Genomic DNA, 19,880 nt, shown 5'->3' with positions numbered 1-19,880 from the left:
GCTCTATGTATGGTAGATACCTCTATAATGGCAGCTTAGATACAGCAGCTGAGCTCTATGTATGGTAGATACCTCTATAATGACAGCTTAGATACAGCAGCTCAGCTCTATGTATGGTAGATACCTCTATAATGGCAGCTTAGATACAGCAGCTCTATGTATGGTAGATACCTCTATAATGACAGCTTAGATACAGCAGCTCAGCTCTATGTATGGTAGATACCTAAATAATGGCAGCTTAGATACAGCAGCTCAGCTCTATGTATGGGAGATACCTCTATAATGACAGCTTAGATACAGCAGCTCAGCTATATGTATGGTAGATACCTCTATAATGACAGCTTAGATACAGCACTCAGCTCTATGTATGGTAGATACCTCTATAATGGCAGCTTAGATACAGCAGCTCTATGTATGGTAGATACCTCTATAATAGCAGCTTAGATACAGCAGCTCAGCTCTATGTATGGTAGATTACCTCTATAATGACAGCTTAGATACAGCAGCTCAGCTCTATGTATGGTAGATACCTCTATAATGACAGCTTAGATACAGCAGCTCAGCTCTATGTATGGTAGATACCTCTATAATGACAGCTTAGATACAGCAGCTCAGCTATATGTATGGTAGATACCTCTATAATGACAGCTTAGATACAGCAGCTCAGCTCTATGTATGGTAGATACCTCTATAATGACAGCTTAGATACAGCAGCTCAGCTCAAGGTATGGTAGATACCCCTATAATGACAGCTTAGATACAGCAGCTCAGCTCTATGTATGGTAGATATCTCTATAATGGCAGCTTAGATACAGCAGCTCAGCTCTATGTATGGTAGATACCTCTATAATGACAGCTTAGATAAAGCAGCTCAGCTCTATGTATGGTAGATACCTCTATAATGGCAGCTTAGATACAGCAGCTCAGCTCTATGTATGGTAGATACCTCTATAATGGCAGCTTAGATACAGCAGCTCAGATCTATGTATGGTAGATACCTCTATAATGACAGCTTAGATATAGCAGCTCAGCTCTATGTATGGTATATACCTCTATAATGGCAGCTTAGATACAGCAGCTCAGCTCTGTGTATGGTAGATACCTCTGTAATGGCAGCTTAGATACAGCAGCTCAGCTCTATGTATGGTATATACCTCTATAATGGCAGCTTAGATACAGCAGCTCAGCTCTATGTATGGTAGATACCTCCATAATAGCAGCTTAGATACAGCAGCTCAGCTCTATGTATGGTAGATGCCTCTATAATGGCAGCTTAGATACAGCAGCTCTATGTATGGTAGATACCCCTATAATGACAGCTTAGATACAGCAGCTCAGCTCCATGTGTGGTAGATACCTCTATAATGGCAGCTTAGATACAGCAGCTCAGCTCTATGTATGGTAGATACCTCTATAATGGCAGCTTAGATACAGCAGCTCAGCTCTGTGTATGGTAGATACCTCTATAATGGCAGCTTAGATACAGCAGCTCTATGTATGGGAGATACCTCTATAATGGCAGCTTAGATACAGCAGCTCAGCTCAATGTATGGTAGATACCTCCATAATAGCAGCTTAGATACAGCAGCTCAGCTCTATGTATGGTAGATACCTCCATAATAGCAGCTTAGATACAGCAGCTCAGCTCTATGTATGGTAGATACCTCCATAATAGCAGCTTAGATACAGCAGCTCAGCTCTATGTATGGTAGATACCTCTATAATGGCAGCTTAGATACAGCAGCTCAGCACTATGTATGGTAGATACCTCTATAATGGCAGCTTAGATACAGCAGCTCAGCTCCATGTGTGGTAGATACCTCTATAATGGCAGCTTAGATACAGCAGCTCAGCTCTATGTATGGTAGATACCTCCATAATAGCAGCTTAGATACAGCAGCTCAGCTCTATGTATGGTAGATACCTCTATAATGGCAGCTTAGATACAGCAGCTCAGCTCTATGTATGGTAGATACCTCTATAATGGCAGCTTAGATACAGCAGCTCAGCTCTATGTATGGTAGATACCTCTATAATGGCAGCTTAGATACAGCAGCTCAGCACTATGTATGGTAGATACCTCTATAATGGAAGCTTAGATACAGCAGCTCAGCTCAATGTATGGTAGATACCTCCATAATAGCAGCTTAGATACAGCAGCTCAGCTCTATGTATGGTAGATACCTCTATAATGGCAGCTTAGATACAGCAGCTCAGCTCTATGTATGGTAGATACCTCTATAATGGCAGCTTAGATACAGCAGCTCAGCTCTATGTATGGTAGATACCTCTATAATGGCAGCTTAGATACAGCAGCTCAGCTCTATGTATGGTAGATACCTCTATAATGACAGCTTAGATACAGCAGCTCAGCTCTATGTATGGTAGATACCTCTATAATGGCAGCTTAGATACAGCAGCTCAGCTCTATGTATGGTAGATACCTCTATAATGGCAGCTTAGATACAGCAGCTCAGCTCCATGTGTGGTAGATACCTCTATAATGGCAGCTTAGATACAGCAGCTCTATGTATGGGAGATACCTCTATAATGGAAACTTAGATACAGCAGCTCAGCTCTATGTGTGGTAGATACCTCCATAATAGCAGCTTAGATACAGCAGCTCAGCTCTATGTATGGTAGATACCTCTATAATGGCAGCTTAGATACAGCAGCTCAGCTCTATGTATGGTAGATACCTCTATAATGGCAGCTTAGATACAGCAGCTCAGCTCCATGTGTGGTAGATACCTCTATAATGGCAGCTTAGATACAGCAGCTCTATGTATGGTAGATACCTCTATAATGGCAGCTTAGATACAGCAGCTCTATGTATGGTAGATACTTCTATATTGGTGGCTTAGATACAGCAGCTCAGATCTATGTATGGTAGATACCTCTATAATGGCAGCTTAGATACAGCAGCTCAGCTCTATGTATGGTAGATACCTCTATAATGGCAGCTTAGATACAGCAGTTCAGCTCTATGTATGGTAGATACCTCTATAATAGCAGCTTAGATACAGCAGCTCAGCTCTATGTATGGGAGATACCTATATAATGGCAGCTTAGATACAGCAGCTCTATGTATGGTAGATACCTCTATAATGGCAGCTTAGATACAGCAGCTCAGCTCTATGTATAGTAGATACCTCTATAATGGCAGCTTAGATACAGCGGCTCAGCTCTATGTATGGTAGATACCTCTATAATGACAGCTTAGATACAGCAGCTCAGCTCTATGTATAGTAGATACCTCTATAATGGCAGCTTAGATACAGCACTCAGCTCTATGTATGGTAGATACCTCTATAATAGCAGCTTAGATACAGCAGCTCATCTCTATGTATGGTAGATACCTCTATAATGGCAGCTTAGATACTGCTGCTCTATGTATGGCAGATACCTCTATAATGGCAGCTTAGATACAGCAGCTCTATGTATGGTAGATACCTCTATAATGGCAGCTTAGATACAGCACTCAGCTCTATGTATGGTAGATACCTCTATAATGGCAGCTTAGATACAGCAGCTCTATGTATGGTAGATACCTCTATAATGGCAGCTTAGATACAGCAGCTCAGCTCCATGTGTGGTAGATACCTCTATAATGGCAGCTTAGATACAGCAGCTCTATGTATGGGAGATACCTCTATAATGGAAACTTAGATACAGCAGCTCAGCTCTATGTGTGGTAGATACCTCCATAATAGCAGCTTAGATACAGCAGCTCAGCTCTATGTATGGTAGATACCTCTATAATGGCAGCTTAGATACAGCAGCTCAGCTCTATGTATGGTAGATACCTCTATAATGGCAGCTTAGATACAGCAGCTCAGCTCCATGTGTGGTAGATACCTCTATAATGGCAGCTTAGATACAGCAGCTCAGCTCTGTGTATGGTAGATACCTCTATAATGGCAGCTTAGATACAGCAGCTCAGCTCCATGTGTGGTAGATACCTCTATAATGGCAGCTTAGATACAGCAGCTCAGCTCTGTGTATGGTAGATACCTCTATAATGGCAGCTTAGATACAGCAGCTCAGCTCTATGTATGGTAGATACCTCCATAATAGCAGCTTAGATACAGCAGCTCAGCTCTATGTATGGTAGATACCTCTATAATGGCAGCTTAGATACAGCAGCTCAGCTCTATGTATGGTAGATACCTCTATAATGGCAGCTTAGATACAGCAGCTCAGCTCCATGTGTGGTAGATACCTCTATAATGGCAGCTTAGATACAGCTGCTCTATGTATGGTAGATACCTCTATAATGGCAGCTTAGATACAGCAGCTCAGCTCTATGTATGGTAGATACCTCTATAATGGCAGCTTAGATACAGCAGCTCTATGTATGGGAGATACCTCTATAATGGCAGCTTAGGTACAGCAGCTCAGCTCAATGTATGGTAGATACCTCCATAATAGCAGCTTAGATACAGCAGCTCAGGATACATTGTCAGGATACGGGGAGGGTATTGTTATCATCAGACACATCACAGGTTCAGCGGCCGCACAAGGTGGATCCGGTGTCACGCCCTTTGTGTGTTTTACCTTTAAGAAAATCCCTTACATAAGTCTATACAGAACAGGTTGTCACATAAATAAAGGAGTGTCCCAGGGCAAACAGCGCGGCCGAGAAGTCACCCGTACAACCCTGACAGCTTAGATACAGCAGCTCAGCTCTATGTATGGTAGATACTTCTATATTGGTGGCTTAGATACAGCAGCTCAGATCTATGTATGGTAGATACCTCCATAATAGCAGCTTAGATACAGCAGCTCAGCTCTGTGTATGGTAGATACCTCTATAATGGCAGCTTAGATACAGCAGCTCAGCTCTATGTATGGTAGATACCTCTATAATGGCAGCTTAGATACAGCAGTTCAGCTCTATGTATGGTAGATACCTCTATAATAGCAGCTTAGATACAGCAGCTCAGCTCTATGTATGGTAGATACCTCTATAATGGCAGCTTAGATACAGCAGCTCTATGTATGGTAGATACCTCTATAATGGCAGCTTAGATACAGCAGCTCTATGTATGGTAGATACCTCTATAATGGCAGCTTAGATACAGCACTCAGCTCTATGTATGGTAGATACCTCTATAATGGCAGCTTAGATACAGCAGCTCTATGTATGGTAGATACCTCTATAATGGCAGCTTAGATACAGCAGCTCAGCTCTATGTATGGTAGATACCTCTATAATGACAGCTTAGATACAGCAGCTCAGCTCTATGTATGGTAGATACCTCTATAATGGCAGCTTAGATACAGCAGCTCAGCTCTATGTATGGTAGATACCTCTATAATGGCAGCTTAGATACAGCAGCTCAGCTCCATGTGTGGTAGATACCTCTATAATGGCAGCTTAGATACAGCAGCTCTATGTATGGGAGATACCTCTATAATGGAAACTTAGATACAGCAGCTCAGCTCTATGTGTGGTAGATACCTCCATAATAGCAGCTTAGATACAGCAGCTCAGCTCTATGTATGGTAGATACCTCTATAATGGCAGCTTAGATACAGCAGCTCAGCTCTATGTATGGTAGATACCTCTATAATGGCAGCTTAGATACAGCAGCTCAGCTCCATGTGTGGTAGATACCTCTATAATGGCAGCTTAGATACAGCAGCTCTATGTATGGTAGATACCTCTATAATGGCAGCTTACATACAGCAGCTCTATGTATGGTAGATACTTCTATATTGGTGGCTTAGATACAGCAGCTCAGATCTATGTATGGTAGATACCTCTATAATGGCAGCTTAGATACAGCAGCTCAGCTCTATGTATGGTAGATACCTCTATAATGGCAGCTTAGATACAGCAGCTCAGCTCTATGTATGGTAGATACCTCTATAATAGCAGCTTAGATACAGCAGCTCAGCTCTATGTATGGGAGATACCTCTATAATGGCAGCTTAGATACAGCAGCTCTATGTATGGTAGATACCTCTATAATGGCAGCTTAGATACAGCAGCTCAGCTCTATGTATAGTAGATACCTCTATAATGGCAGCTTAGATACAGCGGCTCAGCTCTATGTATGGTAGATACCTCTATAATGACAGCTTAGATACAGCAGCTCAGCTCTATGTATAGTAGATACCTCTATAATGGCAGCTTAGATACAGCACTCAGCTCTATGTATGGTAGATACCTCTATAATAGCAGCTTAGATACAGCAGCTCATCTCTATGTATGGTAGATACCTCTATAATGGCAGCTTAGATACTGCTGCTCTATGTATGGCAGATACCTCTATAATGGCAGCTTAGATACAGCAGCTCTATGTATGGTAGATACCTCTATAATGGCAGCTTAGATACAGCACTCAGCTCTATGTATGGTAGATACCTCTATAATGGCAGCTTAGATACAGCAGCTCTATGTATGGTAGATACCTCTATAATGGCAGCTTAGATACAGCAGCTCAGCTCCATGTGTGGTAGATACCTCTATAATGGCAGCTTAGATACAGCAGCTCTATGTATGGGAGATACCTCTATAATGGAAACTTAGATACAGCAGCTCAGCTCTATGTGTGGTAGATACCTCCATAATAGCAGCTTAGATACAGCAGCTCAGCTCTATGTATGGTAGATACCTCTATAATGGCAGCTTAGATACAGCAGCTCAGCTCTATGTATGGTAGATACCTCTATAATGGCAGCTTAGATACAGCAGCTCAGCTCCATGTGTGGTAGATACCTCTATAATGGCAGCTTAGATACAGCAGCTCAGCTCTGTGTATGGTAGATACCTCTATAATGGCAGCTTAGATACAGCAGCTCAGCTCCGTGTATGGTAGATACCTCTATAATGGCAGCTTAGATACAGCAGCTCAGCTCCATGTGTGGTAGATACCTCTATAATGGCAGCTTAGATACAGCAGCTCAGCTCTGTGTATGGTAGATACCTCTATAATGGCAGCTTAGATACAGCAGCTCAGCTCTATGTATGGTAGATACCTCCATAATAGCAGCTTAGATACAGCAGCTCAGCTCTATGTATGGTAGATACCTCTATAATGGCAGCTTAGATACAGCAGCTCAGCTCCATGTGTGGTAGATACCTCTATAATGGCAGCTTAGATACAGCTGCTCTATGTATGGTAGATACCTCTATAATGGCAGCTTAGATACAGCAGCTCAGCTCTATGTATGGTAGATACCTCTATAATGGCAGCTTAGATACAGCAGCTCTATGTATGGGAGATACCTCTATAATGGCAGCTTAGATACAGCAGCTCAGCTCAATGTATGGTAGATACCTCCATAATAGCAGCTTAGATACAGCAGCTCAGGATACATTGTCAGGATACGGGGAGGGTATTGTTATCATCAGACACATCACAGGTTCAGCGGCCGCACAAGGTGGATCCGGTGTCACGCCCTTTGTGTGTTTTACCTTTAAGAAAATCCCTTACATAAGTCTATACAGAACAGGTTGTCACATAAATAAAGGAGTGTCCCAGGGCAAACAGCGCGGCCGAGAAGTCACCCGTACAACCCTGACAGCTTAGATACAGCAGCTCTATGTATGGTAGATACCTCTATAACGGCAGCTTAGATACAGCAGCTCAGCTCTGTGTATGGTAGATACCTCCATAATAGCAGCTTAGATACAGCAGCTCAGCTCTGTGTATGGTAGATACCTCTATAATGGCAGCTTAGATACAGCAGCTCTATGTATGGTAGATACCTCTATAACGGCAGCTTAGATACAGCACCTCAGCTCTATGTATGGTAGATACCTCTGTAATGGCAGCTTAGATACAGCAGCTCAGCTCTATGTATGGTAGATACCTCTATAATGGCAGCTTAGATACAGCAGCTCTATGTATGGTAGATACCTCTATAATGGCAGCTTAGATACAGCACTCAGCTCTATGTATGGTAGATACCTCTATAATGGCAGCTTAGATACAGCAGCTCAGCTCTATGTATGGTAGATACCTCTATAATGGCAGCTTAGATACAGCAGCTCAGCTCTATGTATGGTAGATACCTCTATAATGGCAGCTTAGATACAGCAGCTTAGCTCTATGTATGGGAGATACCTCTATAATGGCAGCTTAGATACAGCAGCTCTATGTATGGTAGATACCTCTATAATGGCAGCTTAGATACAGCAGCTCTATGTATGGTAGATACCTCTATAATGGCAGCTTAGATACAGCAGCTCAGCTCTATGTATGGTAGATACCTCTATGATGGCAGCTTAGATACAGCAGCTCAGCTCTATGTATGGTAGATACCTCTATAATGGCAGCTTAGATACAGCAGCTCAGCTCTATGTATGGGAGATACCTCTATAATGACAGCTTAGATACAGCAGCTCAGCTCTAGGTATGGTAGATACCTCTATAATGACAGCTTACATACAGCAGCTCAGCTCTATGTATGGTAGATACCTCTATAATGGCAGCTTAGATACAGCAGCTCAGCTCTATGTATGGGAGATACCTCTATAATGGCAGCTTAGATACAGCAGTTCAGCTCTAGGTATGGTAGATATCTCTATAATGGCAGCTTAGATACAGCAGCTCAGCTCTATGTATGGTAGATACCTCTATAATGACAGCTTACATACAGCAGCTCAGCTCTATGTATGGTAGATACCTCTATAATGGCAGCTTAGATACAGCAGCTCAGCTCTATGTATGGGAGATACCTCTATAATGACAGCTTAGATACAGCAGTTCAGCTCTATGTATGGTAGATACCTCTATAACATCAGCTTAGATACAGCAGCTCTATGTATGGGAGATACCTCTATAATGACAGCTTAGATACAGCAGCTCAGCTCTAGGTATGGTAGATATCTCTATAATGGCAGCTTAGATACAGCAGCTCAGCTCTATGTATGGTAGATACCTCTATAATGGCAGCTTAGATACAGCAGCTCAGCTCTATGTATTGTAGATACCTCTATAATGGCAGCTTAGATACAGCAGCTGAGCTCTATGTATGGTAGATACCTCTATAATGACAGCTTAGATACAGCAGCTCAGCTCTATGTATGGGAGATACCTCTATAATGGCAGCTTAGATACAGCAGCTGAGCTCTATGTATGGTAGATACCTCTATAATGGCAGCTTAGATACAGCAGCTCAGCTCTATGTATGGTAGATACCTCTATAATGGCAGCTTAGATACAGCAGCTCAGCTCTATGTATGGTAGATACCTCTATAATGGCAGCTTAGATACAGCAGCTCAGCTCTGTGTATGGTAGATACCTCTATAATGGCAGCTTAGATACAGCAGCTTAGCTCTATGTATGGGAGATACCTCTATAATGGCAGCTTAGATACAGCAGCTCTATGTATGGTAGATACCTCTATAATGGCAGCTTAGATACAGCAGCTCTATGTATGGTAGATACCTCTATAATGGCAGCTTAGATACAGCAGCTCAGCTCTATGTATGGTAGATACCTCTATAATGGCAGCTTAGATACAGCAGCTCAGCTCTATGTATGGGAGATACCTCTATAATGACAGCTTAGATACAGCAGCTCAGCTCTAGGTATGGTAGATACCTCTATAATGACAGCTTACATACAGCAGCTCAGCTCTATGTATGGTAGATACCTCTATAATGGCAGCTTAGATACAGCAGCTCAGCTCTATGTATGGGAGATACCTCTATAATGGCAGCTTAGATACAGCAGCTCAGCTCTAGGTATGGTAGATATCTCTATAATGGCAGCTTAGATACAGCAGCTCAGCTCTATGTATGGTAGATACCTCTATAATGACAGCTTACATACAGCAGCTCAGCTCTATGTATGGGAGATACCTCTATAATGACAGCTTAGATACAGCAGCTCAGCTCTAGGTATGGTAGATATCTCTATAATGGCAGCTTAGATACAGCAGCTCAGCTCTATGTATGGTAGATACCTCTATAATGGCAGCTTAGATACAGCAGCTCAGCTCTATGTATGGTATATACCTCTATAATGACAGCTTAGATACAGCAGCTCAGCTATATGTATGGTAGATACCTCTATAATGACAGCTTAGATACAGCAGCTCAGCTCTGTGTATGGTAGATACCTCTATAATGGCAGCTTGGATACAGCAGCTCAGCTCCATGTGTGGTAGATACCTCTATAATGGCAGCTTAGATACAGCAGCTCAGCTCTATGTATGGTAGATACCTCTATAATGGCAGCTTAGATACAGCAGCTCAGCTCTATGTATGGTAGATACCTCTATAATGGCAGCTTAGATACAGCAGCTCAGCTCTATGTATGGTAGATACCTCTATAATGGCAGCTTAGATACAGCAGCTCATCTCTATGTATGGTAGATACCTCTATAATGGCAGCTTAGATGCAGCTGAGCTCTATGTATGGTAGATACCTCTATAATGGCAGCTTAGATACAGCAGCTGAGCTCTATGTATGGTAGATACCTCTATAATGACAGCTTAGATACAGCAGCTCAGCTCTAGGTTTGGTAGATACCTCTATAATGACAGCTTAGGTACAGCAGCTCAGCTCTATGTATGGTAGATACCTCTATATTGGCAGCTTAGATACAGCAGCTCATCTCTATGTATGGTAGATACCTCTATAATGGCAGCTTAGATACAGCAGCTCAGCTCCATGTGTGGTAGATACCTCTATAATGGCAGCTTAGATACAGCAGCTCAGCTCTATGTATGGTAGATACCTCTATAATGGCAGCTTAGATACAGCAGCTCAGCTCTATGTATGGTAGATACCTCTATAATGGCAGCTTAGATACAGCAGCTCAGATCTATGTATGGTAGATACCTCTGTAATGGCAGCTTAGATACAGCAGCTCAGCTCTATGTATGGCAGATACCTCTATAATGGCAGCTTAGATACAGCAGATCAGCTCTATGGTAGATACCTCTATAATGGCAGCTTAGATACAGCAGCTCAGCTCTATGTATGGTAGATGCCTCTATAATGGCAGCTTAGATACAGCAGCTCAGCTCTATGGTAGATACCTCTGTAATGGCAGCTTAGATACAGCAGCTCAGGTCTGTGTATGGTAGATACCTCTATAATGGCAGCTTAGATACAGCAGCTCAGCTCTATGTATGGTAGATACCTCTATATTGGTGGCTTAGATACAGTAGCTCTATGTATGGTAGATACCTCTATAATGGCAGCTTAGATACAGCAGCTCAGCTCTATGGTAGATACCTCTATAATGGCAGCTTAGATACAGCAGCTCAGCTCTATGTATGGTAGATGCTTCTATAATGGCAGCTTAGATACAGCAGCTCAGCTCTATGTATGGTAGATACCTCTGTAATGGCAGCTTAGATACAGCAGCTCAGCTCTGTGTATGGTAGATACCTCTATAATGGCAGCTTAGATACAGCAGCTCAGCTCTATGTATGGTAGATACCTCTATATTGGTGGCTTAGATACAGCAGCTCTATGTATGGTAGATACCTCTATAATGGCAGCTTAGATACAGCAGCTCAGCTCTATGTATGGTAGATACCTCTGTAATGGCAGCTTAGATACAGTATCTCAGCTCCATGTATGGTAGATACCTCTATAATGACAGCTTAGATACAGCAGCTCTATGTATGGTAGATACCTCTATAATGACAGCTTAGATACAGCAGCTCAGCTCTATGTATGGTAGATACCTCTGTAATGACAGCTTAGATACAGCAGCTCAGCTCTATGTGTGGTAGATACCTCTATAATGACAGCTTAGATACAGCAGCTCTATGTATGGTAGATACCTCTATAATGACAGCTTAGATACAGCAGCTCAGCTCTATGTATGGTAGATACCTCTATAATGACAGCTTAGATACAGCAGCTCAGCTCTATGTATGGTAGATACCTCTATAATGGCAGCTTAGATACAGCTGCTCTATGTATGGTAGATACCTCTATAATGGCAGCTCAGCTCTATGTATGGTAGATACCTCTATAATGACAGCTTAGATACAGCAGCTCAGCTCTATGTATGGTAGATACCTCTGTAATGGCAGCTTAGATACAGCTGCTCTATGTATGGTAGATACCTCTATAATGGCAGATTAGATACAGCAGCTCTATGTATGGTAGATACCTCTATAATGGCAGCTTAGATACAGCAGCTCTATGTATGGTAGATACCTCTATAATGGCAGCTTAGATACAGCAGCTCAGCTCTATGTATGGTAGATACCTCTATATTGGCAGCTTAGATACAGAAGCTCCACTCTATGTATGGTAGATGCCTCTATAATGGCAGCTTAGATACAGCAGCTCAGCTCTGTGTATGGTAGATACCTCTATAATGGCAGCTTAGATACAGCAGCTCAGCTCTATGTATGGTAGATACCTCTATAATGACAGCTTAGATACAGCAGCTCAGCTCTATGTATGGTAGATACCTCTATAATGGCAGCTTAGATACAGCAGCTCTATGTATGGTAGATACCTCTATAATGGCAGCTTAGATACAGCAGCTCAGCTCTATGTATGGTAGATACCTCTATATTGGCAGCTTAGATACAGAAGCTCCACTCTTTGTATGGTAGATGCCTCTATAATGGCAGCTTAGATACAGCAGCTCAGCTCTGTGTATGGTAGATACCTCTATAATGGCAGCTTAGATACAGCAGCTCAGCTCTATGTATGGTAGATACCTCTATAATGACAGCTTAGATACAGCAGCTCAGCTCTATGTATGGTAGATACCTCTATAATGGCAGCTTAGATACAGCATCTCAGCTCTATGTATGGTAGATACCTCTATAATGGCAGCTTAGATATAGCAGCTCAGCTCTATGTATGGTAGATACCTCTATAATGGCAGCTTAGATACAGCAGCTCAGCTCTGTGTATGGTAGATACCTCTATATTGGTGGCTTAGATACAGCACTCAGCTCTGTGTATGGTAGATACCTCTATAACGACAGCTTAGATACAGCAGCTCTATGTATGGTAGATACCTCTATAACGACAGCTTAGATACAGCAGCTCTATGTATGGTAGATACCTCTATAACGACAGCTTAGATACAGCAGCTCTATGTATGGTAGATACCCCTATAATGGCAGCTTAGATACAGCAGCTCAGCTCTGTGTAAGGTAGATACCTCTATAATGGCAGCTTAGATACAGCAGCTCAGCTCTATGTATGGTAGATACCTCTATATTGGTGGCTTAGATACAGCACTCAGCTCTGTGTATGGTAGATACCTCTATAACGACAGCTTAGATACAGCAGCTCTATGTATGGTAGATACCCCTATAATGGCAGCTTAGATACAGCGGCTCTGTGTATGGTAGATACCTCTATAACGACAGCTTAGATACAGCAGCTCCATTGTTCTCCTCAGGGGGTGTCACATGGTTTGTTCTTGGACCGTTCTGAACACGTTCTGTACATTTATCCTGTGTTTCGCTGGTTTGAATCAGTTTTTCTTCATTACTGGAAGTTTAAGCAGCGGTGACAGAGAATAAAAGGGGAACATACAAAACTCATGTAAGAACTGCCCGAGAATCTGGAGCATCATAAATCTCAGCGCAGAGAGCGGGGGTGAAGGATTCATGATACTTAGACTGCCAGAGGAGACGGCTGTACCTGAGGCTTGTGGAGTATATATATATACTATGATAACATCCGATGTCTTCCTGCGCAGATCCCTGTAGATGAGAAGAGGAGTTGGTTTTTCACGATGGCGTCTCTCTGCATGAGGTAGGTCGTCGTCTGCTCATTCCCATCCCCCATCGTATAATATTATATATATCACTCGGCCTCCTGTTATTACAGATTAGATGAGATATTAATAAAACAGGAAAATGTGGAGAAGAAGCGGCTGCAGTTTTATAACAAGACCCTGATGCTGCTGCGCGAAGCGGTGAAGTCGTCCCACAATCATTATAAAGGTGACGTATAGATTATATACATTACATGTCCTTTGTTCTATCCAACTTTACCTCCTTCTTTCTGTGACGTATTGTCTGCGATGTCTTAAAATTCTGTGTATACAAAGATGACAGCAGTGTGTGGGCGGAGTAACCAGGACTGTGGGTGGAGTAATCGGGTCTCTGTCAATCACTGTCTGGGCGGAGTAATCAGGACTCTCACTGTCAATCACTGTGTGTGGGCGGAGTAATCAGGACTCTCACTGTCAATCACTGTGTGTGGGCGGGGTAATCAGGACTCTCACTGTCAGTCACTGTGTGTGGGTGGAGTAATCAGGACTCTCACTGTCAATCACTGTGTGTGGGCGGAGTAACCAGGACTCTCACTGTCAATCACTGTGTGTGGGCGGAGTAACCAGGACTCTCACTGTCAATCACTGTGTATGGGCGGAGTAATCAGGACTCTCCCTGTCAGTCACTGTGTGTGGGAGGAGTAATCAGGAATCTTACTGTCAATCACTGTGTGTGGGCGGAGTAACCAGGACTCTCACTGTCAATCACTGTGTGTGGGGCGGAGTAATCAGGACTCTTACTGTCAATCACTGTGTGTGGGCGGAGTAATCAGGACTCTCACTGTCAATCACTGTATGTGGGCGGAGTAACCAGGACTCTCACTGTCAATCACTGTGTATGGGCGGAGTAATCAGAACTCTCCCTGTCAGTCACTGTGTGTGGGCGAAGTAATCTGGACTCTCACTGTCAATCACTGTGTGTGTGGGGGGAGTAATCAGGAATCTTACTGTCAATCACTGTGTGTGGGCGGAGTAACCAGGACTCTCACTGTCAATCACTGTGTGTGGGCAGAGTAATCAGGACTCTCACTGTCAATCACTGTGTGTGGGCAGAGTAATCAGGACTCTCACTGTCAATCACTGTGTGTGGGCAGAGTAATCAGGACTCTCACTGTCAGTCACTGTGTGTGGGCGAGTAATCAGGACTCTCACTGTCAGTCACTGTGTGTGGGCAGAGTAATCAGGACTCTCACTGTCAATCACTGTGTGTGGGCAGAGTAATCAGGACTCTTATTGTCAATCACTGTGTGTGAGCGGAGTAATCAGGACTCTCACTGTCAATCACTGTGTGTGGGCAGAGTAATCAGGACTCTCACTGTCAATCACTGTGTGTGGGCAGAGTAATCAGGACTCTCACTGTCAATCACTGTGTGTGGGAGGAGTAATCAGGACTCTCACTGTCAATCACTGTGTGTGGGCAGAGTAATCAGGACTCTCACTGTCAATCACTGTGTGTGGGCAGAGTAATCAGGACTCTCACTGTCAATCACTGTGTGTGGGAGGAGTAATCAGGAATCTCACTGTCAATGACTGTGTGTGGGCGAAGTAATCAGGACTCTTATTGTCAATCACTGTGTGTGGGCGGAGTAATCTGGACTCTCACTGTCAATCACTGTGTGTGGGCGGAGGAATCAGGACTCTCACTATCCATCACTGTGTGTGGGCGGGACAATCAGGACTCTCACTGTCAATCACTGTGTGTGGGCGGAGTAATCAGGACTCTCACTGTCAATCACCGTGTGTGGGCGGAGTAATCAGGACTCACTGTCAGTCACTGTGTGTGGGTGGGGTAATCAGGACGCTCACTGTCAATCACTGTGTGTGGGCGGGGTAATCAGGACTCTCACTGTCAATCACTGTGTGTGGGTGGAGTAATCAGGACTCTCACTGTCAGTCACTGTGTGTGGGCGGAGTAATCAGGACTCTCACTGTCAATCACTGTGTGTGGGCGGGGTAATCAGGACTCTCACTGTCAATCACTGTGTGTGGGCGGAGGAATCAGGACTCTCCCTGTCAGTCACTGTGTGTGGGTGGAGGAATCAGGACTCTTATTGTCAATCACTGTGTGTGGGCGGAGTAATCAGGACTCTTATTGTCAATCACTGTGTGTGGGAGGAGTAATCAGGACTCTCACTGTCAGTCACTGTGTGTGGGCGGAGGAATCAGGACTCTTATTGTCAATCACTGTGTGTGGGCGGAGTAATCAGGACTCTTATTGTCAATCACTGTGTGTGGGAGGAGTGATCAGGACTCTCACTGTCAGTCACTGTGTGTGGGCGGAGGAATCAGGACTCTTATTGTCAATCACTGTGTGTGGGCGGAGTAATCAGGACTCTTATTGTCAATCACTGTGTGTGGGAGGAGTAATCAGGACTCTCACTGTCCATTACTGACAGTGAGATTCCTGATTACTCCGCCCACACACAGTTATTGACAGTGAGAGTCCTGATTACTCCGCCCACACACAATCACTGTGTGGGTGGAGTAATCAGGACTCTTATTGTCAATCACTGTGTGTGAGCGGAGTAATCAGGACTCTCACTGTCAGTCACTGTGTGTGGGCGGGGTAATTAGGACTCTCACTGTCAGTCACTGTGTGGGCGGAGTAATCAGGACTCTCACTGTCAATCACTGTGTGTGGGCGGAGTAATCAGGACTCTCACTGTCAATCACTGTGTGTGGGCGGAGTAATCAGGACTCTCACTGTCAATCACTGTGTGTGGGCGGAGTAATCAGGACTCTTACTGTCAATCACTCTCTGTGGGCGGAGTAATCTGGACTCTCCCTGTCAATCACTGTGTGGGCGGGGTAATCTGGACTCTCCCTGTCAATCACTGTGTGTGGGCGGAGTAACCAGGACTCTCACTGTCAATCACTGTGTGTGGGAGGAGTAATCACAATCATATTATACAGCCATGAGGAAGGACGCATAGTGCGTTTGAAACGCGTCGCTGATGTATATACCTTTTTAAACTGTTACGCTGAAAGAGATTCTTTTGTATTCGAGACCAAGGTCCGTCAATAAAAGCATGAAGTTTTAAACTTTCAAACATTGATGTCCAATTCCTGTAGCTGGATCCAAGTCTACTAAAAAGCATGGAGGAGTAATCAGGACTCTCACTGTCAATCACTGTGTGTGGGCGGAGTAATCTGGACTCTCCCTGTCAATCACTGTGTGTGGGCGGAGTAATCTGGACTCTCCCTGTCAATCACTGTGTGTGGGAGGAGTAATCACACCTGGTCCATGGGTTGTGCTGGTAATATAAATGAAGCTGCAGTACCGCGGGCGGCCTGTGGACAGGGGTGGTGCTGTTTCTGGATGGCTGTGATCTGTGCCGCTGTTCTCACGTGTGATATTCCTTATGTTGTAGCTTTGTCCTGGTGTTATATCGGGATGATGCTGGAGAAACAACATTCCTTCTCTACCACACCAATGGGAATTCACGACTACGGATTTTCAGGAACAGACCCTCTGGACTGTTATAGTAAGGTAGGTCAGATCTTCTCTGTCTTCTTCTATCAGTACTCGTAGTAGCCTGCGGCGCCGGAACATCCAGAGCAAAGCAGAGAAGAAGCCGCAGCACAAACCCCCAGAGGTCGGAGGCTTCCGGCTGCGGCAATCTAAAGAGGGGCCCAACTTATCTGCACTGCCCCCAGAGGAAGAATGGAGCATTACACAAGATATTCTGAAAACAGACAGCCCCGGGTTACATACAGGATAGGTTCCTTGGGTTTGTACTTAAGTAGAATTTGTAAGTAAGTCGGAACTGTATATTTTATAATTGTAGATCCAAAAATTTTTTTTATTTTTTTTGGCCCCAGTGACAATTGTGTTTTCTGAATTTTTTTCTGTTATGGGACCAAGGATTATGAATAAATCTTCATTACAGACACATTACAGCTGATCAGTGCAGCCTGGGGCTATAGTAACATCCAGAGGGGTCACCAGAGGTCACAGGGGGCAGAGGGGTCACCAGAGGTCACAGGGGGCAGAGGGGTCACCAGAGGTCACAGGGGGCAGAGAGGTCACAGGGGGCAGAGGGGTCACCAGAGGTCACAGGGGGCAGAGGGGTCACCAGAGGTCACAGGGGGCAGAGGGGTCCGTCTGTAAGTAGGGGTTGCCTGTATATAAGTAACTGGAATGAAGGAACATTCCTTCTAATTAAAAAAAATCCAATAGAAAATGTAATAATTCACAAAAATTCGCTTACTTTTCCTTTTTTGTGCAATAGTAGCAGTTTGTCAGCGCATTGGTGCCTGAGCCTCCCCCATAGGACCCCCAATTACTCAGGGGACCCCAGTATTACGTGTGATACAGGCAGTGACTTCTCTACAGTAAATGGGAGAAATTTGGCAATAATTCCTGTGTTTTGCTCTGCAGGCGATAGAGATGGGAAGAGGCGACCCCCTGATCCTGAACCGCTTGGCCAAAATATTTCATTTCCTGGGAAAGCAAGAAATGGCGACGGGAATCTGTAACATGGCGCTGGACGCTCTCCCGGATCCCAAGCTGAACTGGCAGGCGTACTGCACCCGCGCCCAGGTATAGCACCCCCTGCATGCTGCACCCCTCCCTGCACCCCCTCCATGATGCACCCCTCCCTACAACCTCCTCTGCACCCCCTGCATGCTGCACCCCTCCCTACACCCCCCTCTGCACCCCTCCCTACACCCCCCTCTGCACCCCCTACATGCTGCACCTCTCCTTACACCCCCCTCTGCACCTCCTGCATGCTGCACCCCTCCCTACACCCCCCTCTGCACCTCCTGCATGCTGCAACCCCTCCCTACACCCCCTCCATGATGCACCCCTCCCTACAACCCCCTCTGCACCCCCTGCATGCTGCACCCCTCCCTACACCCCCCTCTGCACCCCCTGCATGCTGCACCCCTCCCTACACCCCCTCCATGATGCACCCCTCCCTACAACCCCCTCTGCACCCCCTGCATGCTGCACCCCCTCTATGCTGCACCCCTCCCTACACCCCCCTCTGCATGCTGCACCCCTCCCTACACTCCCTGCATGCTGCACCCCTCCCTACACCCCCCTCTGCACCCCCTGCATGCTGCACCCCTCCCTACACCCCCTCCATGATGCACCCCTCCCTACAACCCCCTCTGCACCCCCTGCATGCTGCACCCCCTGCATGCTGCACCCCTCCCTACACCCCCCTCTGCATGCTGCACCCCTCCCTACACTCCCTGCATGCTGCACTCCTTCCTACACACCCCTCTGCACTACCTGCATGCTGCACTCCTTCCTACACCCCCCTCTGCACTCCCTGCATGCTGCACTCCTCCCTACACCCCCCTCTGCACTCCCTGCATGCTGCACTCCTCCCTACACCCCCCTCTGCACTCCCTACATGCTGCACTCTTCCCTACACCCCCTCTGCACTCCCTACATGCTGCACCCCTCCCTACACCCCCCTCTGCACTCCCTGCATGCTGCACTCCTTCCTACACCCCCCTCTGCACTCCCTGCATGCTGCACTCCTTCCTACACCCCCCTCTGCACTCCCTGCATGCTGCACTCCTCCCTACACCCCCCTCTGCACTCCCTGCATGCTGCACTCCTCCCTACACCCCCCTCTGCACTCCCTACATGCTGCACTCCTCCCTACACCCCCCTCTGCACTCCCTACATGCTGCACCCCTCCCTACACCTCCCTCTGCACCCCCTACATGCTGCACCCCTCCCTACACCCCCTCTGCACTCCCTGCATGCTGCACCCCTCCCTACACCTCCCTCTGCACCCCCTGCATGCTGCACCCCTCCCTACACCCCCCTCTGCACCTCCTGCATGCTGCACCCCTCCCTACACCCCCCTCTGCATGCTGCACCACTCCCTACACCCCCCTCTGCACTCCATGCATGCTGCACCCCTCCCTACACCCCCCGCTGCACTCCCTGCATGCTGCACTCCTCCCTACACCCCCCTTTGCACTCCCTGCATGCTGCACCCCTCCCTACACCTCCCTCTGCACCCCTACATGCTGCATCCCTCCCTACACCCCCCTCTGCACTCCCTACATGCTGCATCCCTCCCTACACCCCCCTCTGCATGCTGCACCACTCCCTACACCCCCCTCTGCACTCCATGCATGCTGCACCCCTCCCTACACCCCCCTCTGCACTCCCTGC

General features: G+C 45.7%; 1 protein-coding gene across 1 annotated transcript in view; it reads left to right on the top strand.

Moving 5' to 3' along the window:
- Positions 1 to 19,880, top strand: part of TTC22 (tetratricopeptide repeat domain 22) — a 49,144-nt gene that overhangs the window by 21,573 nt on the left and 7,691 nt on the right. Inside the window, exons 2-5 of the mRNA XM_072128853.1 lie at positions 13,658 to 13,713; positions 13,789 to 13,904; positions 17,107 to 17,225; positions 18,117 to 18,278. Coding sequence (XP_071984954.1) covers positions 13,658 to 13,713; positions 13,789 to 13,904; positions 17,107 to 17,225; positions 18,117 to 18,278 — 453 coding nt within the window. The remainder of the gene's footprint in view (positions 1 to 13,657; positions 13,714 to 13,788; positions 13,905 to 17,106; positions 17,226 to 18,116; positions 18,279 to 19,880) is intronic.

This window comes from Engystomops pustulosus, chromosome 10 (genome assembly GCF_040894005.1).
Source record: "Engystomops pustulosus chromosome 10, aEngPut4.maternal, whole genome shotgun sequence".
In the NCBI taxonomy this organism is placed as follows: Eukaryota; Metazoa; Chordata; class Amphibia; order Anura; family Leptodactylidae; genus Engystomops; species Engystomops pustulosus.
This window is presented reverse-complemented; position numbering and strand designations above follow the sequence as displayed.